Here is a 23660-nt window from a genome sequence, read left to right as displayed (position 1 = left end):
TCTTATAAAGACCAAGGGTGGTCTTATTAAGACATCTTTTGGTCTTTTAAAGACCTTTGGTGGTTTTATAAAGGGCTATGGTATATTATTTTTTTTTTTTTTTTTAAATTCATTTAATTTGCCAATATTTTTTTCTATCTTTTTCCCCATCAATTAAAACTAGTCCTTCGATTGGTTTCAAAAGAAAAAAAACTTATTAAATCTCTTTATTTGTTTACATTTTTGGGTTTATTTATGTTGTTTTTTTTGGGGGGGGGGGGGGGGTTGTTTTATTTTTTTTTTCTTTTAAGACAATTTGACTAGGTTGTTTGGTTTTATTTTTTTAAATTTTGTTATATTTTTGCTTAGATACTCAATTAGACTAAATTTTACAATTTACGATACTTATAGCAATACACACTATTTTTGTTGGTTGTTAAAATTCAAACTTGGAACAATATCTCATCTAGCGACGATCTTATTGACTATTCGTACATTCTATTTAAATGGAATCGGCAAAAACACCAATACAACATGATTCTCTTGATGGTTAGATAGCAAACAATTCTCTGAAGGATGTAGGCAAATGACATGCCCTATCCTTGATCGATCTGTACAATAATGCATTTTGTGTAAATAAATCCAACATTCTTAAGTTACTTGATTTTGTTTAAGTTTTAGTTTTTCTTGCTTTTTTTCTACATCAAAACTTTTGTCTTAGCTTACTAAGAATACTTGTGGCCATTTGTTCGTTTTAACTAGGTTTTTGGTTTTTTGTTTTTGTTCTTAACAAGTGAGCAGTTTTTGTTTTTTTTTTTTTAATTGTAGTTACTTTTTGAAAACTAGGCTTAGATAAAAACAGATTGGAAAATGATTACAGTCGGTCAAATTCGACCGCTTGATACCCTACACCACTTTGAGATAAAGCGAAAGGAGATCAATCGACACCCTGGCATGGCGTAAGGAAGGACGATAGGTGACAAAAAGATCATAAATCAATAAATCGAAATAATTCTTCTCACCAATAGGATTTTCTGTGACGTATCCTGCGCCCGATTGGATAAGAAGTTCGTCATAAGAGGTCAATAGGAATTTCTGTGACGAATCCTGCCCCCGATTGGATAAGAAGTTCGTCATAAGAAGTCAATAGGAATTTCTGTGACGAATTCTGCCCCCGATTGGATAAGAAGTTCGTCATAAGAGGTCAATAGGAATTTCTGTGACGAATCCTGCCCCCGATTGGATAAGAAGTACGTCATAAGAGGTCAATAGGAATTTCTGTGACGAATCCTGCCTCCGTCATGATACTTTTGTGCAAAAATCTTCGAACATATTTCAGCTCGTGTCATTTTATGTCGATAACAACCCTAGAAGGCTTCTACAGCAAAAATTCAAAATTCTCAGACTTAGGAGGAAAAATCCTTGTTTTTGTAGTCAAAAAATTGTTCCTGGACAGACAAACAGCAATAGTTAAAAGGACAGAACAAGATTTTCACATCCACTCTACAGAGAGGATCTATCCTATATGGTGTTTTAAATTGTGTAGAATACGATTTTCCGACATCAATGATGTAGGTCTAGGTTATATAAAACTAAATTATCACAAAATCAATTAAAGCTGCAATGAAAAAATAACTTCAAGGATTTGTTTTTTCATACTTAAAAATATCTTAAAGTTGTCCTGATTTTGTCAGCAAATTTTTGTTAATAAATTTTTGGGCTTGCCCATTTCTCAGAGCGATTTGAAGATCAGAAGCCTATTTGTGTATGCTCAATCTTCCGCTATGTGTTCCAGGGCAAAGGAGCAAGGACTATCACGGCCATTGGTTGCCGAATGATCATCACCACTATCCAAGCTGTGGCGCTGATATGCCCCCTCACAGCCATCACAAATGGCTCCCATTTCATCCTCTTCCTCGGCCCCATCATCATTGACCAGAGTGACCTTGGGCTGGAATACAGGATAACACATTGGATGATGATGATGATGTGTTGAGCCTGCCGCCGAAGGAGGAGGTGTATTCTGTAGCTGCTGGTGTGCGTATGAGTGTGCATGTGTGAGTGAAGTCTGTGTATGCTGATATTGCTGCATGGGCAGTGTTTGATTTATAGGAATATTTATATCTTTGTTGTTGTTGTTGTTGCTGAGGGTGCTGATGTTGGGTGTACTGCAATTGGTGTCATTACTTTTTTGCGGTGAACTATTGGCACTGTGACCATTGCTGCGATAAGCAGCGCTGCCCTTAAGATCACCTTCACTTAACATTTGCTCTCCAAATTGGCTACCAGGTGGCATTTGGGTATTCACAACATTGAGTGTGGGAGGAACATTTAACATGGCTCGTATATTGGAGCGATGTCGGAGGCCTTGATGCAATTGATGTTGTTGCTGCTGTTGATCATGGCCGTCTTTGTCATCGCCATGATGGAGTTGGTGATGAAGGTCTTTTTGTTCTGTAAAGAAAACAACAAAAATGGAAATTTAAAGGAATTTAAATTGCCAAAAAACTTTCAAGCATAAGGAGCCACCTAACTTTTTAGGTCTAAAACAACTTTTTTAAAATATATATGGGTTGCCCAAAAAGTAATTGCGGATTTTTTTAAAAGAAAGTAAATGCATTTTTTTTATAAAACTTAGAATGAGCTTTAATCAAATATACTTTTTTTACACTTTTTTTCTAAAGCAAGCTAAAAGTAACAGCTGATAATTGACAGAAGAAAGAATGCAATTACAGAGTCACAAGCTGTGAAAAGAATTGTCAACGCCGACTATATGAAAAATCCGCAATTACTTTTTGGGCAATCAATAAAAGCCAGCTTAATCCTAGCACTTTTATTCACTTGTTGACCTTAATTTGTAAGAACTACCTAAAAATTTAATTTTGTACTCTCTTTAAAGTTTGTCTTTTCTCCCTAGTTGCCAACTGGAACTGAAACATGATAAATCCTTGGCCTTAATGTCTTTATGGTAAAATCGGAATTTAATGCTTCAAATCAAAAGAATTGTTTACAAATGCTTCATCCTAATTCCTCCAATTGATGTGTACATATTCCATGGCTTAACTCTTCAGTGTTCTCATACTTAACAGATAACATTGATTTATGCCACTCGACCATAGAGAACCCCATAAATCGTTGTAACAAAGAATACCATATTTGTGAAGTAGCCTAAGACAAGAAATTGTGAAAATTAAAAGCTAGGGTGGAGGGCCAGAGTAGCTAAGAGGTTTACATGTCCTGCAACGACGCTGAAAGCCTGGGTTCGATTCCTGGCGAGAACATCAAAAAAATTTTTTCAGCGGTAGTTATCCCCACTTAAAGCTGCCGATATTTGTGAGTTACTACAATGTCATGTAAAAACTTCTCCCCAAAGAGGTGTCGCAATGCGGCAACCACTCGGCTATAGAAACGAGGTACTTCATCATTTATCATGAATCAGACAGCACTCATTGATATGTGAGAAGTTTGTCCATATTGCTTAATGGCATGTTCATGAGCAAAGTTGCATTATTCTTACCTAAGGGTAAAAATCTTGTTGCATTGGTGGCTTAAGGTTTGAGACCAATGGTGGCTTAAGGTTTGAGACCAATGATGGCTTAAGGTTTGAGATCAATGGTGGCTTAAGGTTTATTCGGGAGACAAACTACTTTGCGGTGTCTTGATATCCCAGCTGAATGCAATTATTATACAGAAAAACTCTGCAGGTAATCAAGGGTTTAACACCGGGAATCCACCCAAAACCAACAGATTTAACCGGGACGCCATATCTGCAGTTCCCATCTCAGGTGTGATAACGCGCCAAAAGACACCAACAGGCAACAATACACTGATAAGACAAGACAACATTGTCTTGTCGACTAGCGAGCATACTTGCAATGGGTTTTCGGGAGTTGGAACAATCCAGCTTTACTAAATGGATGAATAGGACAACCAAATCGTAACCTTGGACCCGATCGTAACTTGGAACCTTTCCTCCTGATGGAAAGTCGAGCCCCTCGGGGAATCAGAAACTTTAGGAGGGTTTTATAACACTCTCTGCAGTATCTTAAGACGCTCAACGCCTGGGTTCGAATCCTGGCGAAACCATCAGAAAAAGTTTTCAGCAGTGGTTTTCCCCTCCTAATGTTGGCAACATTTGTGAGGTACTATGCCATGTAAAACTTCTCTCCAAAGAGGTGTCGCACTGTGGCTCGCTGTTCGGACTCAGCTATAAAATAGGAGGCCCCTTATCATTGAGCTTAAACTTTAATCGGACTGGACTCATTGATATGTGAGAAGTTTGCCCCTGTTCAATAGTGGAATGTTCAAGGGCAACATTTTTTTATTTGTAATTTGTAGTGTGAAGTTGATATGAAAGTTAAGATCGCTTTATCGTTAGTCGATCTTAAATGAAGGATAGAGATATTGCGAGAGTGGAAGAATGAGAAGAGAAACAAAAAAAGAGCGTTAAGTTTGGCTGGGCCGAATTTTGGATACCCCCCACCTCGGGTATATATGTACACCACCTTTCGTCATAATCCGGTGAAATATGAATAATTTATGCCCCCGTAGCAGCTATATCGAATTATGGTTCGATTTGGACCAAATTCGGCACGAACATTGAGTGGTCTAATAAGTACAAGTCATTATTCAATATTGTAGAACAAAATATTGATCATTTTGGTAGATATATCCAAAAATAAACCGATCTGAACTATATACGACAGGGATGTCGAAAAGCCTAACATAAGGCACTGTGTCAAATTTCAATGAAATCGGATTCTAAATGTGCCTTTTATGGGGCCAATACTTTAAATCGAAAGATCGGTCTATATATCCAAATCTGAACCGATCTAGACCAAATTGAAGAAAGATGTCGTGGATCCTAACACAACTTACTGTCCGTAATTTCAGCGACATGGGACAATAAATGCGTCTTTTATGGGCCCAAAACCATAGATCGAGAGAACGGTCTATATGGCAGCATTATTCAAATCTAGACCGATCTTGGCCAAACACATATATAACATAACATAACCCACTCTCCGTAATTTCGGCGACATTGGACAATTAATGCGCCTTTTATGAGCCCAAGACCTTAAATCGAGAGATCGGTTTATGTGGCAGCTATATTCAAATCCGGAGCGATCTGGACCAAATTGCAGAAAGATGTCGAAGAGTCTATTCCAACTCATTGTCACAAATTCTGGCGAAATCGGACAATAAATAGGCCTTTTATGGGCCCAAAACCTTAAATCGAGAGAAGGGTTTATGAGGCAGCTATATTCAAATCCGGAGCGATCTGGACAAAATTGCAGAAATATGTCGAAGAGTCTATTCCAACTCATTGTCACAAATTTAGGCGAAATCGGACAATAAATAGGCCTTTTATGGGCCCAAAACCTTAAACCGAGAGTTTGGTCTACATGGCAGCTATATCCAAATCTGTACCGATCTGGGCCAAATTGAAGAAGGATGCCGAATGCCCTAACTTAACTCATTGTCCCAAATTTCCACGACATCGGACAATAAATCCGCCTTTTATGGGCCCAAATCGAGAGATCGGTCTATATGGCAGCTATATCCAAATCTGGACCGATCTGGGCCAAATTGACGAAGGATGCCGAATGACCTAACAAAACTCATTGTCCCAAATTTCAGCGACATCGGACAATAAATCCGCCTTTTATGGATCCAAGACCTTAAATCGATAGATCGATCTATATGGCAGATATATCCAAATCTAGACCGATATGAGCCAAATTGGATAAGGATGTCGAGGAGTCTACCTAAACTCATTTTCCCAAATTTTGGCAAAATCGGACAATAAACGGGCTTTTAATGGGCCTAAGACCTTAAATCGAGAGATCGGTCTATATGGCAGCTATATCCAAATCTGGATCGATCTGGGCCAAATTGAAGTAGGTTATCGAGTGGTTTAACACTGTCAAATATGAGCATAATCGGATAATAAATGTGGCTTTTATTGGCCTAAGACCCTAAATCGGCGGATCGGTCGATATGGGGGCTATATCAAGATATAGTCGGAAGTAGTCTATCGTCAAACTTATGGACAAAAAAGAATCTGTGCAAAATTTCAGCTCAATATCTCTATTTTTAAGGGCTGTAGGCTGATTTCAACAGATAGACGGACATGACTGGATCGTCTAAGATTTTTACGACGATCAAGAATATATATGCCGTATAGGGCCGGAAATGGATATTTCGATGTGTTGCAAACGGAATGACAATTTCTTCATGTAATTCGATGGCCCCAAAAGACAAAAGGCCGTTGTATAACTAGAAGGCATAAAACTGTCTTTCTACTTGCATCACAGGTCCTGAATCACGTTGACCTCGCATAATGGTAGAGTTGGTCCCAATCGATAAAATCCCCCTTAGAAAGCCGTTCAGATGATTCTCCAAGCTCTATTAGAATCCAGTGGAAAAGGTGGGAACGACTTCTTCATGGAATTTGATGGCACCAAAAACCAAATGGCCATTGTTAACCCATAAGGCATAAAAATGTCTTTCTACTTGCATCACAGGCCCTGAATTATTTTGACCTGGCATAATGATAGAGCTAGTCTCAATCGATAAAATCCCCCTGGCAAGCCGTTGAGAAGATTCTTCCAGCTCCATCGGAATCCATGGAATTCGATGGATACAAAAGAGAGAAGACTGTTATAAACCCACAAGGCATACAAATATTTTTCTACCTACATCACAAGCCGTTGAGAGTACTCTCCGAGCTCTATCGGAATCCAGCGGAAAATGAGGACGTCATCTTCATAGTATTCAATGCCCCCAAAAGACAGAAAGAAGGCATAAAACTGTCTGTCATCACAGGCCCCAGGCCTTGAATCACTTTTGCCTGGTATGATGATAGAACTGTCCCAATCGATAAAATCCTTCGCTGGGAATCCGTTGAAAGTGTGAATCCCTTCCGGTATCAAAATTGACTACTTAAAGGATGGAGGAGAAAATATGGCTGGCTCGAATATCTTAGAAGCCTAATTAAGTTCAAGAAGTACACTAGTAAGGCGAAGAGGAGGAGTCTCTCGGTGAAATTTCTGTACAAATTGGAACGTACCATTGAAGCATCTAAGTTGCACAAAGTATGCTCTAAAAATCGCAGCACGTAAAGTTCTATGGATGGGTTGGATGGAACAAAACCAAAAAAACCTGAAGACAGTGCAACTACTGATGAGGTCGCAGTCAGTTGCCAGAAAGCTTAGATGCTACCTTTTCGTCGGAAAGTGGTACGCAAACTACTCTTTCCCTTTAAAAAAAGGTACTACAGGGTGGCCTTGGAAAATTGTTCCAACAACCCTTTCCCTTAGAAAAGGATACAACACCCCTTTCCCTTGGAAAATTGTACCACAACTCTTTGCCATGGAAAAGGGTACTACAAAACTTTCCATTGGAAAAGGGTATCACAAAGCTTTCCTTTGAGAAAGGGTACTATAACTACCCGTTCCTCCGAAAAAGGGGAACTAAAACCACCTTCTTTCAAGGGAAAGGGTGCTGTAATCATTTTCCCTCGGAAAAGTGTTCTAAAACTACCCCTACCATTGGAAAGGGTACTACAGCTACCTTGTCCCTTGGAAAAGTGTACTAACAACCCTTTCCATTTTAAAAGTGTACTACAACTTCAAATTCCCTTTTCCTGGAAAAAGGGTACTAAAACTTCCCTTTTACTGGGAAAAGGGTACTAAAACTTCCCTTTTCCTGGGAAAGGGTACTAAAACTGCCCTTTTATTGGGAAAAGGGAGGGACTAACACCGGAGAACTTCAGGGGGGCACAGCGCGCATACCTCAATGATAGGTCGGTGGAAACGGCCTCCACGAGGTCTCTCCAACTAAAGAAGAGTGCTATGGCAGCCTTTCTGGATATTGAGGGGACATTTAAACATGGATATAGGGCAGATAGTTGCCGCTTAGGATCGGTTCCAGCAGAGTATCATCCGATGGATGGATTATATGTTGCGTAGCATGATTAAAAGATAGTGAGGTAAGAAGCTGGATGACAAAGAAATCTCTTCAGAGAAAGATGTTTTCTCCGTTTCTCTGGAGTCTAGTGTTAAATTTTTTTTTTTTTTTTGCTCTTAAAAGGGACATGAGAATAACCAATTAGCGGACATCGTCGTACAACTGATACGAGGAAAATTTCTGTCGATGAACAGCGAGATCGGGGACAAATCACTTGCTGGCTGTCGATATGGACTACGAGACAAGGGTTAAGGACGAACCCAAGGAAGAAGGAGCTGGTGCTTTTCGCTCGTAGATATAATATTTCAGATTTTTAGTCCCCTCATTTTGACGGGATCCCTCTTCTGGTCCTCTTTTCGTAATTGTCGCGAAAAGCAAATATGGAGGAAACAATCAAAAAGGCGGTGTGTTCTACTGTTGCAGATGGATATCTCATAGCAAGTGGGGATTTAACCCAAAGATGATTTAATTTAAGGATTTTGGGTGGGTCTTGAGGGTAATAAATGTACCGTACATAACAAATTTCAGCCAAATCGGTTAAAATTTGGAACAATTATCCAAATTATCTTTTTGACATTATTAGTCCATCTAGTCATGGGAAAATCACGAAAGCAGATAAATGAAAGAAATGAAGGATATCCACAGACATTTTGAACAGATACTTCTTATTTATGTAGGTCGTTGGGGATAAGCAAATTAGCCATATCCGAATCCTTGTGGCTAATTTGCTTATCCCCAACGACCTACATAAATAAGAAGTGTCTGTTCAAAATGTCTGTGGATATCCTTCATTTCTTTCATTTATCTGCTTTCGTGATTTTCCCATGACTAGATGGACTAATAATGTCAAAAAGATAAATAATATACATATATACTTTATAGGGTCCAAGTTGTCAAAATTAGTATACCCCCATCCTATCGTAGAGGGCATAAAATATAAAATAAAAACATTTTAAAATCCTTAAGTGGTGCTTTTTTTCTTAGTTAGCTCACTCTTGCCTAAAGCTTTCAATATGCACTTAAACAATAGAGGCCACATTGTTGCAAAACCCGTGTCGAACAACACTCACACACCCATTGTATGTGTGTACTCAAATTGCAATCCCTGCAGATGTGCAATGGGAGTTCTCGCCAATGCTTGTGCTAAGTAAGGCCAACATTGACTTTTTATTCGATCCCGTCTGCGGACACATTTATGACTTCAAGTGTACTGTTGTGTATGTGTGTGTGAGTGTTTGTGTGCAAGTACATAACGATGAGTAGCAAAAAAAAAAAAAACCAAATGCCTTACTTACCCAATGGCGCCAGCAATTTTGGCTGCAAGGGCATAAGATAGTCACTGCCCGTGGTGGCTGCTCTTGGCTGCAGGCTTTGCATTGCCGGCACACTTAAAAAGTCCGCTGAGGATATTTAAAACCAAAACAAAAAAGGATAAGAGCCAAAAATTAGTGTTGCTAATTAAAAATGAACCAGAAGGATTAGTGTTTGATATTAAGTCCATTTAAGAGTCAATTTAGGGGATAAATCTGTACACTTTGCAATTCAAAATATGCATGAAGGGGGGGGCTGGCGGGCGTAAGGGCAAATAATGCGTGGGTGTATGTATTGTTGGATATGGTAAAAGTCAGTTCTTGTGCGAATTAGCATTTGCGAGGGTGTGAGCATGGCATCGAAAGGCAACCAAGCAAAACATTAATGAAGATTTTTATGGACTTGTTAATGTACATGGACATTTATGGTGAGTGTGTAGGGGTGTACCGAAGAACATATTATTTTTTTATGCCCACCACCGAAGGATGGGGGTATATTCATTTTGTCATTCCGTTTGCAACACATCGAAATATCCATTTCGGACCCTATAAAGTATATATATTCTTGATCAGCGTAAAAATCTAAGACGATCTAGACATGTCCGTCCGTCTGTCCGTCTGTCTGTTGAAATCACGCTACAGCCTTTAAAAATTGAGATATTGAGCTGAAACTTTGCACAGATTCTTTTTTTGTCCATAAGCAGGTTAAGTTCGAAGATGGGCTATATCGGACTATATCTTGATATAGCCCCCATATAGACCGATCGGCCGATTTAGGGTCTTAGGCCCATAAAAGCCACATTTATTATCCGATTTTGCTGAAATTTGGGACAGTGAGTTGTGTTAGGCCCTTCGACATCCTCCGTCAATTTGGCTCAGATCGGTCTAGATTTGGATATAGCTGCCTTATAGACCGATCCTCCGATTTAGGGTCTTAGGCCCATAAAAGCCACATTTATTATCCGATTTTGCTGAAATTTTGGACAGTGAGTTGTTTTAGGCCCTTCGATATTCTCCGACAATTTGGCTCAGATCGGTCTCGATTTGGATATAGCTGCCATATAGACCGATCCTCCGATTTAGGGTCTTAGGCCCATAAAAGCCGCATTTATTATCCGATTTTGCTGAAATTTGGGACAGTGAGTTGTGTTAGCCCATTCGACATCCTCCGTCAACATGGCTCAGATCGGTTCAGATTTGGATATAGCTGCCATATAGACCGATCCTCAAATTTAGGGTCTTAGGCCCATAAAAGCCACATTTATTGGCCGATTTTGCTATGATTTGAGACAGTGAATTGTGTTAGGCCCTATAACGTCCTTCGTTAATTTGGCTCAGATCGGTTCACATTTGGATATAGCTGCCATATAGACCGATCCTCCGATTAAGGGTTATATGCCCATAAAAGCTACATTTATTATCCGATTTTGCTGAAATTTGGGACAGTGAGTTGTCTTAGGTCCTTCGACATTCTCCGTCAATATGGCTTAGATCGGTCCATATTTGGATATAGCTGTCATATAGACCGATCCTCCGATTTGGGATCTTAGGCCCATAAAAGGCGCATTTATTGTCCGATGTCGCTGAAATTTGGGACAGTGAGCTAAGTTAAGCCCCTTGACATTCTTCTGTATTATCGCACAGTTCGGTCCAGATTTGGATATAGCTGCCATATAGACCGATCTCTCGGTTTTAGGTTTTGGGGCCATAAAAAGCGCATTTATTGTCCGATGTTGCCGAAATTGTGGACAAAGAGTTAAGTTAAGCCCCTCCACATATTTTTGCTATGGGACATAAGGTATGAGTTTTGCACCGGATTTTGACGAAAGGTGGTTTACATATATACTTGAGGTGGTGGGTATCCAAAGTTCGGCCCGGCCGAATTTAACGCCTTTTTACTTGTTTATATATAAAAAAATTCAATTTGTGTTTGTTTGTTTGTTCCGTATAGACTCAAAAACGGCTGAACCGATTATCTAGAAATTTTCACAAATTATGTACGTTAGTCTGGAAGAAAACATAGGCTATATAATTTTTGATATCGGGAGGGGAGCGGACCCTCCTCCTTGCCACAAAAGTACCACCCAAAAATAAAAGTGGACCGATCGAGACAATATGGGATTCAAATGAAAGTTATTCAAGAGTAGAGTACGAATAATAAAAGTTGGATCCAAGTACCTGGGGACCGCCCCAGCTCCAAACCCCCTTAAAATTGGTTTATTTGACGATCATGACAATATGGGACTCAAATGAAAGGTATTCGAGTGTTGATTACGAATATGGACAGGAAGGTGGGATAGGCTTTATAATTTGTTGACATTGGAAGGGGGCGGACCCTCCACTGTTACCCCAAAAACACTACCTAAAATCACAAGTGGACGGATAAGGACAATAGGGGTATCAAATGAAAAGTATGCGGGAGTAGATAACGAATCTGGCATACATATTCATGTCGAAGTATAGGGGGTCACCCCACCCTCACAAAAATGCCCAAAATGGGCACACTAGCCAATCACGGATATATGGAACCTGCTTTGTTTGGTCCGTATAGACTGAAACATGCCAAAACCGGTATTCTCGAAATGGTCGCATATTGTGTAGGTTGGTCTGGAGGGATACATAGGCTATATTTGCCGGTATCGAAAGGGGGACGGACCCTCCCCCTTATGGCAAAAAGACAACCCGAAATCAAAAATGGTCCGACCGGGACAATATAGGTATCAAATGAAAGGTATTGGAGAGAAGAGTACGAATATGTTATTAAAATTTGAGTCAAAGTACCCACCGGGCCGCCCCAACCCCAAAACTCCCCCTAACAGACATATTGGACATTCATTTCAATATGGGACTCATATGAAAGGTGTTCGGAAGTAGATTTCGAATCTGGCATACAAAATCAGATCGAAGTATAGGGGGTAACGCCACACCTCAAAAACGCCATTAGACTATATGATACATGGCTGAACCCATTTTCCTACAATATTCATAGATTGTGTACGTTTATATATATAATTTTAAGATATCGGGTGGAGGCGGACCACTCCACCCCAGCCCCAAAACACCCTCCAAACGGTTCATATTTACCGGCCATGGCAGTGTGGGGCTCAAATTAAAGGGATTTGGAAGTACAGCACGATTTTGATATCCATTTTTGAATCGAAATGCCGGAGATGCCATCCCTCCCCTAATCAGAACATTACCCTAAGGAAGAACATAACCACCAAGAACCGAGAAAGGTCAAATTCTCACACATCCAATTCGAGTTTAAACTCAATGATAAGGGACCTTTTTTTATAACCGAGTCCGTACGGCATCCCGCAGAGCGACACCTCTTTGGGGAATATTTTTTAAATGACCATGCATGGCATTGTACCTCGCAAATATCGCTTTGTCCGATGTTCTCGCCAGGATTTGAACCCGTTCACCGTCATAGGCTACAATGGCACAAATTAGATATCCGCATTCAGGGTGAAGTGTCCCCACCCTAAAAAGTTAATGGAGAGTTAAAGAAGGCTCAGTGGAGCGGGCCTGGTTTGGATATTTTGTATTTATAAAAACAGGGCGCTCAATGATTTTTATACAACTTTTGAGTAACCTGCTCTCCAATATATTTCGTTAGTACATTTTGGAATAACACATCCGGATTTCAACTTGTTATTTCCCCCAAAGTTCTCTCAACATCTTCAAAAAGTTGTAATGGGTTTTAATACCGTGATCTAAGACGATCTATGAGCCCCAGTGTCATAGAAAAATCCTTTGTGCCAAACTTCGATCGACCGAATCAGTATTCAAATAACCAAATTATTGCTATTATTGTGAGCTATATCCAAATCTGAACCGATTTCTTTCAAATTTCAATAGGCTTTGACTCTTTGCCCAAACAAATGTCTGCGCCAAATTTGAAGTTTTGTACTTTGTAAAAAAATTATCATTGATCGACAGACGGACATAGTTAAATCGAATCAGAAAGCGGTTCTGAGTCGATCGGTTTACTTATCAATGAATCTACCTCTCTTCCTTCTTAAATCGCACCCGGTCTAAAGGCGTTAAATGACGGGTACCGAACGTGAAATAAAATGTTAATCGAACTCGCCTCTTAATAGGTCCATTGTTACGCGTGCTGTGTGGCATGTGGCACCGTCTAATTGAAACCTCATGTCATGCAAGTCAAGCTCTTGCATGTTGGGCTAAAAAATGTTGGATATCACATTTCGCATCAACTTCGATGAAGTACTGTTCAATGATGTCACCAGCCCATAAACCGTACCAAACTGTGTCTTTTTCCGGATGCATTAATACTCAATACCAATGAGCATTCCATTAAGGAACAGGGGCAAACTTATCACATATCAATAAGTGCTGTACAATTCGAGTTTAAGCTCAATGATTAGAAGCTTCCTTTTTATAGCCGAGTTCGAATGGCGTGCCGCAGTGAGACACCTCTTTGGAGAGTAGTTTTTACATGGAAATTTTGCAAGAAGTGTTCTGTTATAATTTTCAACAACTGTTCCTAATACGGTCCAAATCGGTCTATATCCTGATATAGCTCCCATATAAACCTATCTCCCGATTTGACCTCTTGAGTCCTCACAAGCAGCAATTTTTGTCCGCTTTGGCTGAAATCTTGCATATAGCCTTCTGTTATTACTTCCAACAACTATGCTATCCCATCACGGGATAGCTGGGAGCACCACACAGGCTGGAACATTGAGGTCCAATCTGTGTGGTGTTCACTGCTGTAACAAAAAACTTAGCTGCGAGCTACCGGGCGCGTCCACAGGTTGCGGATAGTGGAATACTCCATGCGTAGTAGCTGCAATGGCAGTCGCGGACAATCAGCGGTATCGAGTGAAGAGTCTCAGTGAGAGGTCAGGCGGCACCGGCTCGTGCACAAATACTGAGTGCCTATGATGCTCGATATGACAAGGCTACTTAGTGGCGCCTGTAAATAACCAATGGCCAATCTGTCCCCGCGGCGATCGGTCCTTTGGACCAGAACGAGCTTGCTCAACTACAGGAGCATGACGAGGATCGCCACCTCCACATGAAAATGTGGCTACAACAACTATAACAACAATAACTATGCTTAGTACGATACAAATCGGTCTATAACCTGATATAGCTCCCATATAAATCGATCTCCCGATTTTACTTCTTGAGCCCTTACAAGCCACAATTTTTGTCAGATTTGACTGAAATGCTGCATGTAGTGTTGTGTTATGACTTTCAACAATTGTGTTAAGTATGGTCGAAATCGGTCTATAACCTGATATAGCTCCCTTATAAACCGATCTCCCGATTTTACTTCTTGAGCCCTGGAAGCCGCAAATTTTGTCCGATTAGGCTGAAATTTTGCATATAGCGTTCTTTTATGACCTCCAACAACTGTGTTAAGTACGGTCAAAATCGGTGTATAACCTGATATAGGTCCCATGTAAACCGATTTGCCGATTTGATTTCTTGAGCCCTTATAAGCCGCACGTTTTATCCGATTTGGCTGAAATTTTGTATGTGGTGTTCCGTTATGACCTCCAACAACTGTGCCAAATACGTTCCAAATCAGTCCATAATCTGATATAGCTCCCATATAAACCTGTCTCTCAATCATCTAGGTTCGGTTCCTAGAAGCTTTAATTTTTCAAAGTTTGGTATGTAGTCTAAAATTATGCCCTTCTACTAAATTTATTTTGTGTAAATTTTTACATGAATCCAGGTGGTGGTTTCCCAAGATTCAGCCCGTCCGCTTTTACTTGTTTACTTTACTTTATTTAATTTAAAATTTGTTAATTTTTTAATTTTTCATATAATTTTTGTTATTTTCGGTACACCCTATTATCTCAGTATTCAAAATATTTCAGTATGCTTTTATTGAGTACGTATTTGTATTAAGTATGTCTGTGTGTTATGTGCATATTTATACTAAAAGCTCTACTTACAGCTAATAACTGAGGGACCGGTTCTCAAAGCCATTGGTGATGTCTGTATCGATGTCTCAGCCGATTTAGTGTTATGCTTAACTATTCCGGATAGGGGATTTTGTGGTCGTTCTATAATACTAACACCATTAACATTTACACCATTCATGCTCTCTGTATGTGTGGCTAACATTGAAACCCAACAAAAATGAAGACATCCGAAAGGCACAGAAAAGAAAGAAAGAAAAAACAAAAACAAAGAAAAAGAAAAAAAAACAATAAGACAAAAAAACAAACCCCAACGAATATATGAAATTGGGGAGGAAACGGATATCATTGAATAAAAAAACACACACAATGAGGAAATGAAAAACCATAAATCAACATACACAACGATAAAATTTCATCATTATGTTACAAAAAAACCAAAATTTAAGGAAAAAACACAACAAAGTCCTATAAACTAAGAAACTAAAAACTCTAATTAATAATTTCAAGAGGTGTAAGGGTGGGAAATCTTTAGGAGTTTTTTTTTTCTTTATGTTATATTCAAAATTAAAACGAAAAAGGACTGTAAGCAGTAAGCAACAAATTAAGGACATCATCAAAGCCTTTACAGCCTTTTTGTTTTTCTTTTGGTTTTTTTTTCTTTGCTACTACAATTATCATCAAGACACTTAAGAGATGGTATCTCACATTTAAAAGTGTTGGAATTTTGGATTGATGTGGTGTTTAAGGATTAGGGGGGGGGGGGGGACGTTTGTTTGGAAGGTTATACAGCTGAAAACAAAATATCATTACCAATTTTGGCAGGAGCAAACGCCTCCTTGAGCATGGGATTGTGGGTGTGCTGGGCCGGACCACCTGTGGCCACTACACCAGGGGTCAACGAAGTCTGCTTGTAGGCATGGGTACGTCCTCGAGGCGGTGGCACTTGTTCACGTTTGCGTCTTGGCTGCTCCACGGGCAGAACTCTTCGCCTTTGTTTGGGCAATTTCGAGCGTGCCTATAAAGAATATGCAAATGTGCAAAAATAAACTTAAATTAGATAGAGTAGCAGCAAAAAAAAAAAAAAAGGAAAAATATGGAGTGCCTTCATAATCTTTAAGGCTATATTTCTCAGTTTTTTGCTTTGCTATGCTGCCTACTCCCTGCCAGCATAATTCGTAACGCCCTTTACTTTTAAATGACCTTTTCAACTTAAATGGCTCACTTTTTTCATAATCTTTTTTGTTTTTCTTTTTTGTTTTGTTATTGCACTACCACCACCTATCGTGTCCAATTAGGACGCCATCATGTTGACCACAAATGGGGAAAATAATTTTGAAAAAAAAGAGATCTCTCTAAATAAGTTAATTGGCTCTGAAAGTTTGGTGTTGACAAACAATGAAGGGCGAGGAACGAACGCACCGCAAAAACACATATTTACACACGCCCAAAGCCTTGCCAACAATATGGTAATTAAAAAATTTTCATTTATGATGGGCAGCTATAATTGATATCACCAAATGTAAATAAGATAATTGTTACTTTAATTGGAACAGGCAGCTATTGGCAGAGGGAGTTTAAACAGTCAGCATGCCATTTTAAACAAAAACAAGTAAAAAGGCGTTAAGTTCGGCCGGGCCGAACTTTAGATACCCACCACTTCGGGTACATATGTAAACCACTTTTCGTGGTCCGATTTGGACCGAATTCGGCATGGACATTGAGTGGTCAAGTCATTGTTCAATTTTGTACAAAATATTGGTCTTTTTGGTAGCTATATCCAAATAAAAACCGATATGAACCACATACGACACGAATGTCGAAAGGCCTAACATTACTCTCAATCCCAAATTTCGGTGAAATCGGACAATAAAAGCGCCTTTTATAGCCCCAAAACCTTAAATCAAGGGATTGGTCTATGTGGCAGCTAAATCCAAATCTGGACCAATCTGGGCCAATTTGCAGAAAAACACAACTAACTGTCCCAAATTTGGGCGATATCGGGCAAAAATGCGCCTTTTTTTTGGCCTCAAAACCTTAAATCGGCGGATCGGTCTATATGGCAGCTATATCCAAATCTGAACCGATTTGGGCCAAGTTTCAGAAGAACGTCGAAGAGCCTAACATAACTCACTCTCCCAAATTTTGGCGGTATAGGACAATAAATGCGCCTTTTATGGGTCCAGAACCATAAATCGAGAGATCGGTCTATATGCCAGCTATATGCAAATCTGGACCGATCTGTGCCATATTGCAGAACTATATCAAGGGGCTTAATTTAACTCACTGTCCCAAATTTCAGCGAAATCGGACAACAAATGCACCGTTTATGACCTCAAGACCTTAAATCGAGAGATCGGTCTATATGGCAGCTATATCCATATCTGGACCGATTTGGGCCAAATTGAACAAGGATGCCGAAGAGCCTAACACAACTCACTGTCCCAAATTTTGGCGATATCAGACAATAAATGCACCTCTTATGGTCCCAATACCTTAAATCGAGAGATCGGTCTATATGGCAGCTATATGCAAATCTGGACCGATTTAGGCCAAATTGCAGAAATATGTCGAGGGGCGTAACACAACTCACTGTCCCAAATTTCGGCAAAATCGGGCAATAAATGCACCGTTTATGACCTCAAAACCTTAAATCGAGAGATCGGTCTATATGGCAGCTATATCCAAATCTGAACGGATTTGGGTCAAATTAAAGAAGGATATCGAAGAGCCTAACGCAACGCACTGTCCCAAATTTCGGCGACATCGGACAATAAATGCGCCTTTTATGACCCCAAAACCATAAATCGAGACATCGGTCTATATGGCAGCTATATCCAAATCTGAACCGATCTGAAGCAAATTGATGAAGTATTTTGAAGGTCCCAACACAACTTACTGTCCCAAATTTCGGCGATATCGGAGAATAAATGCATATTTTATGGGCCAAAAACCTTAAATCGAGAGATCGGTCTATTTGGCAGCTATAATCAAATCTGGACCGATCTGGGCCAAGTTGCAAAAAATGTCGAAGATCCCAACATAACTCACTGTCCCAAATTTCGGCGAGATAGGACAATAAATGCGCCTTTTATGGGTCCAAAACCTTAAATCGAGAGATTGGTCTATATGGCAGCTATATCCAAATCTGAACCAATCTGGAACAAATTGAAGAAGAATGTTGAAGGGCTTAACTAAACTCACTATGCCAAATTTTGGTGATATCGGACAATAAATGCACCTCTTATGATCCCAATACCTTAAATCGAGAGATCGGTCTATATGGCAGCTAAATCCAAATCTGAACCGATCTGGGCCAAATTGAAGAAGGGTGTCGAAGAGCCTTACACAACTCACTTTGTTAAATTTCAGCAAAATCTGATAATAAATGTGGTTTTTATGGGCCTTAGACCCTAAATCGGAGGATCGGTCTATATGGCAGCTATATCCAAATCTGGACCGATCTGGGCCAAATTGAAGAAGTATATCGAAGGTCCTTACATAACTCACTGTCCCAAATTTCAGCAAAATCGGACAATAAATGCACCTTTTATGGGGCCTAAAACCCAATATCGGAGGATCGGTCTATATGGCAGCTATATCCAAATCTGGACCGATTTGGACCAAATTAAAGAAGGATGTCGTAGGTCCTAACACAACTCACTATCCCAAATTTTGGCGACATAGGACACTAAATGCTCCTTTTATGGGCCTAAGACCCTAAATCGGAGGATCGGTCTATATGGCAGCTATATCCAAATCTTTACCGATCTAGGCCAAATCGACGAAGGATGTCGAAGGGCTTAACACAACTCACTGTCCCAAATTTCAGCAAAATCTGATAATAAATGTGGCTTTTATGGGCCTAAGACCCTAAATCGGAGGATCGGTCTATATGACAGCTATATCCAAATCTGAACCGATCTGAGCCAAATTGAAGAAGTATATCGAAGGTCCTTACATAACTCACTGTCCCAAATTTCACCAAAATCCAATAATAAATGTGGCTTTGAAAGGCCAAAGACCCTAAATCGTCGGATCGGTCTATATGGGGACTATATCAAGATATAGTCCGATATAGCCCATATTCGAACTTAACCTGCTTATGGACAATAAAAGTGTCTGTGCAAAGTTTCAGCTTAATATGTGTACTGTACTGTTATTTCATCAGACAGATGGACAGACGCACGGTCATGGCTGGATCGTCTTAGATTTTTACGCTGATATAGGGTCGAAAATGAATATTTCGATGTGTTGCAAACGGAATGACAAAATGAATTAACCTCCATTCTTCAGGGGTGGGTATAATAAGGGATTATAAACTTCGAACGCACTAATAATTGAAGTAAATATAAAAACTTGACGTTGGGAATGATGAACAAAAAGTAATGGTCCTGAGTGGCTTTAACAAAGTCCTGGCTACTCCTTGCTTCGTTTAAACACCTTGGAGAATTTGGGGGTTTGGGCTAAGGATATCAATAAGTTATATTAAATTTGTCACTTGTCACACCAAAGTTCGTTCATATGAGCCATAAATTTCGCAACCAATATTTTATTTCTTTAAGACTTTTTCGATCACAATAAGTCTCAAGAAAAACATTGACAGATGTAACTTTTTCTAATCCCCAGTGACCTACAAACTTAATTTCAAGTTCTTAAAACTTTCTTTGGAAAATTATAAACACATAAATGTTGTTAACTTTAAATTACAAAAAGGCCTATTCCACGTTGACATATTTTTCCAAGGCCTGCTGCAATGAAATGTCTTCAAAGTTGTCCCTTTTAGAAGAAAAAAACGACCTCAAATATTCCAATGACAAAGTTTGTCTTTGAACCCTCCCTTCAGATGGCTTCCTAATAAACCCCTTTTGCCTAGAAATAATTGAAATACTAATGTCGACATTTCTGAACATAACAAAAAAAGAAGTAAGCCATAAACATTTCTTGCCATATGTAAGGCGGCCTGTGTGTGTGTGGGTGTGTGTGTGTGTGGGTGTTTTCGTATAATTTATATGTGTCTGTAAGTGTTACTTCAAACCCCCTGACAAGGGCGTAAAGAGAAAAAGGTTTTGCTCACTTTTTACCTTTTGTCTGCGACATTCGTCGTCATACGCACCTGTGTGTGTGAATAAAACATGGAAAAGTTGCTAACAATCACAGGTACGGGTAAAGCTATTGTCAACACACCGGCCAGAGCGCATAGGGCACCCACAAACATGCCCGGATAGGTTTTGGGCGCCACATCACCATAGCCCACCGTAGTCATGGTGACTATGGCCCACCATAGACCCAGGGGAATGCTTTTGAATTGATTCTCTGGATTATCCTGTAATAAGAGAGAAAGGAGAAAAAAAATTAAAACAATTCTTAAAAAAAATCATTAAAAAAAATGTTAACACATATTGGGTTGCCCAAAAAGTAATTGCGGATTTTTCATATAGTCGGCGTTGACAAATTTTTTCACAGCTTGTGACTCTGTAATTGCATTCTTTCTTCTGTCAGTTATCAGCTGTTGCTTTTAGCTTGCTTTAGAAAAAAAGTGTAAAAAAAAGTATATTTGATTAAAGTTCATTCTAAGTTTTATTAAAAATGAATTTACTTTCTTTTAAAAAAATCCGCAATTACTTCTTGGGCAACCCAATAATTCACCAAAACGAAATGTTTTTGGGGAAATTTTATTATAACTACATTTTAATAAATATCTGAGGAAATTTAAATATTAAAGAAACATTTAGTCAAGGGAAGGTCGGTGGAGACTGCCCTGCAAGAGGTTGTGCATAAAAAAGAAGAATCCTTCGATGCCAAAATGTACACCCTGGCGGTATGCATTGACATCGAGGGGCCTTCAACAATGTGCGGATCGACACACTGATCCAATCCTTACACCAGCACCGGGTGAACCCGGTCCTTAGAAGCTGGATAAACCATAGGCTAAGGAACAGGTGGATAAATTGCGGGTCTCACGACTTAAATGTGAGGGAGAAAGTGGCACAAGGCACGCCACATAAATGACCTATTACGGATGACCACCAAAAAATAACCTATTACGGATGCGGACTGAGGAGGGATTTGAACCCGTCTGCTATGCAGTCGATGTTATAATACTTCTTAGGGTTAAGGATCAGAACCAGCTATGCAGAAGGTCCGAAAGGGTCTAGCATATGGCATATGACTGGGCTAGACCCAAGAGTCTCATTGTTAACCCAGAGAAGACTGAAATATGCCTGTTCACGAGAAAGACGAATGTCGACCAATTTGACGCGCCACGTTTCCTCAATTAAACGATTTCGATATCTGACAAGGTCAAATACTTAGGACTGATTTAAGATTGGAATCTTAATTGGAAATGTGTCATTCAAGAGCGTACTGAGAAGACTCACAGATATTGGGCACTATGGAGACGGGCCGTAGGCTCGAAATGGTACCAGAATGCCGGGATAGTCTACTGGCTCTACAGGAGCGTGATTAGACCAATACTTACTTACGCCTCAGTAGTTTGGTGGACTGCTATGGAGAAAAAGTCCAACGTTAGGAACATACAACAAACTCAGAGAACATGTTGTCTTGGCATAGGCGGAGCGATGATGACCACGGCCACTAGGGCACTGGAGACTATTCTAGATATCCGACCCATTGACATACATATTAAATGTGAGGCAGTCACTGCGACTATGAGGCTTAAGGCGATGGGAGAATGTATTGAGGATTGGAGCAGCTCATATCATCGCAGTATAAGAGAGAAGACGATAGGAAACCTGGAAGGAAGGTAAGAGGTTTCCCATTGGATACCTGAGACGACACTTGAGGTCGAGTGCGAGAAACTACTGCCAGCGGCACAGTCTTGCGTCGACGGAACGCTAGTATTGGCGTCTGGAAGATCATGTTATACGGCACAGTCTAGCGTCGACGGAACCCTAGTATTGCCGTCTGGAAGATCATGTTATACGGATGGACCAAAGCTAGGGGACTGAGTAAGCCTGGGGGTCTACATTGAGAACCCATGGATTGAGATCTGTTTTAGACTACCTGACCATAATAAGGTCCTGCAGGCAGACATCCGGGCGATCAGGGAATGCGTGAAGTGGGTGTGGTGCTAATGCAAGGACGTCGAGTGTGAACATCTTTAAGGACAGTAAAATTGACATAAGGCGCAATAACAACAAGGACTTTAAGATCACGAACAGTTTTGGAATGGAAGAAGAAGATTAACGCCTTCTTTGAGGATGAGAAAATCCTCAAGGTTTGGGTGCCGGGCCATAAAGGAGCAGGGGGGAATGAGAAAGCAGACGATTTGGCAGTGAAGGTCAGAGAACTGCCGTCAATAAACTTAGTTAACCCGAAGCTTGTCGGCTCGAAGTAGTCCGACTTAAGGGAGAGGGCGAAAAATACATGTAACACTGTGGAACAGCGAAAAAGACGGTAGAACGGCGAAAATCTTATGGGGCAATCTGGATCGTGAGAGGACGAAGTTATTATTGAAAGGAAGTAAGAGGGGGGTCAGAATATAGCTTTTGGTATCATAACGGGATGCATAGGACTACGAGCTGACTTATGCAAAACGGTGCGGCAAGCGCTTGCATGTGTAGGGTACGTGGGGAAGAAAATGGGACGTTGGCGCATTTCCCATATCATTGCCCGGCTTTCGCGTCTAACAGACACCGGTACTTAGGTGAGGACACGATACCAGGCATGAACCAACTTTGATCTCGAACTGGAATATGTTCGAAAAATTACGAAAAGATTTTAAAGATCAAAATGAAAGAGCGCAAACAGACCAAAAAATATTTATTTTGAAAGAAGTTGCATTGAAATTCTTTTTTTTTTTGCATTTTTGTTTGTTTCTCTTTTGAGACGAGCTCAATGATCGGAGATGCAAATGGAAAAGGAAAGCCAAAGATAGCAACACACACCAGCCACTATGGGATGCGTTTCGTCTTTGGTTAGAAGAATTTTCAACCACATTAGGTGTGATGGCTTCAAGGGCCGTGCGTCGGTATGTTGCATTTGATTCATATTAATAGCGAAAAGGCATCTATGATACAATTCCCACATTAACCACGCTCGACAACCTCTCCATTAGCTGTACTTTTTCCCAATGCATGTATTCTTGTGTAATGACAGACATTCTTTCTGTGGCTTCTTCAATTATTTTTGGTATTTTGAAACGTTTAACTATAACAACGTCGTCATACAGCTCGTGGTTCAAACGACGTCGAAAGGCACCATCAACTATCACAAAACCACAGCCAAACTTTTGTCTCGTATCGTGACAGCTAAAGTACAACGCATTTTCTCTCGGTGTTATTGTGATGCCTCTTCTAATCCATTGTACTTCCTATAAGGCGTATCATGACAGCTAAGTACAACGCGTCTTCTCTCGGTGTTATTTTGTTGCCTCTTCTAATCCATTGCACTTCCTATAAGGGGACCATGTTGGTCTTGTACTTTTCTGGTTTTGTTTGAAATTAGATTTTAGATAAAATTTTATTGAAATTTG

The 23660-nt window shown here is 40.0% G+C and overlaps 1 protein-coding gene across 1 annotated transcript in view; it reads right to left on the bottom strand.

The window, feature by feature from the left end:
• Positions 1-254: 254 nt before the first annotated feature.
• The window catches only part of LOC106091190 (uncharacterized), a 162059-nt gene continuing 138653 nt past the window's right edge, over positions 255-23660 (bottom strand). Inside the window, exons 9-12 of the mRNA XM_059365173.1 lie at positions 15977-16181; positions 15197-15361; positions 9246-9350; positions 255-2433 (exon numbers count right to left, since the gene is read on the bottom strand). Coding sequence (XP_059221156.1) covers positions 1751-2433; positions 9246-9350; positions 15197-15361; positions 15977-16181 — 1158 coding nt within the window. The 3' untranslated portion in view covers positions 255-1750. The remainder of the gene's footprint in view (positions 2434-9245; positions 9351-15196; positions 15362-15976; positions 16182-23660) is intronic.

Source organism: Stomoxys calcitrans, chromosome 3, assembly GCF_963082655.1.
Source record: "Stomoxys calcitrans chromosome 3, idStoCalc2.1, whole genome shotgun sequence".
Taxonomy (NCBI): Eukaryota; Metazoa; Arthropoda; class Insecta; order Diptera; family Muscidae; genus Stomoxys; species Stomoxys calcitrans.
This window is presented reverse-complemented; position numbering and strand designations above follow the sequence as displayed.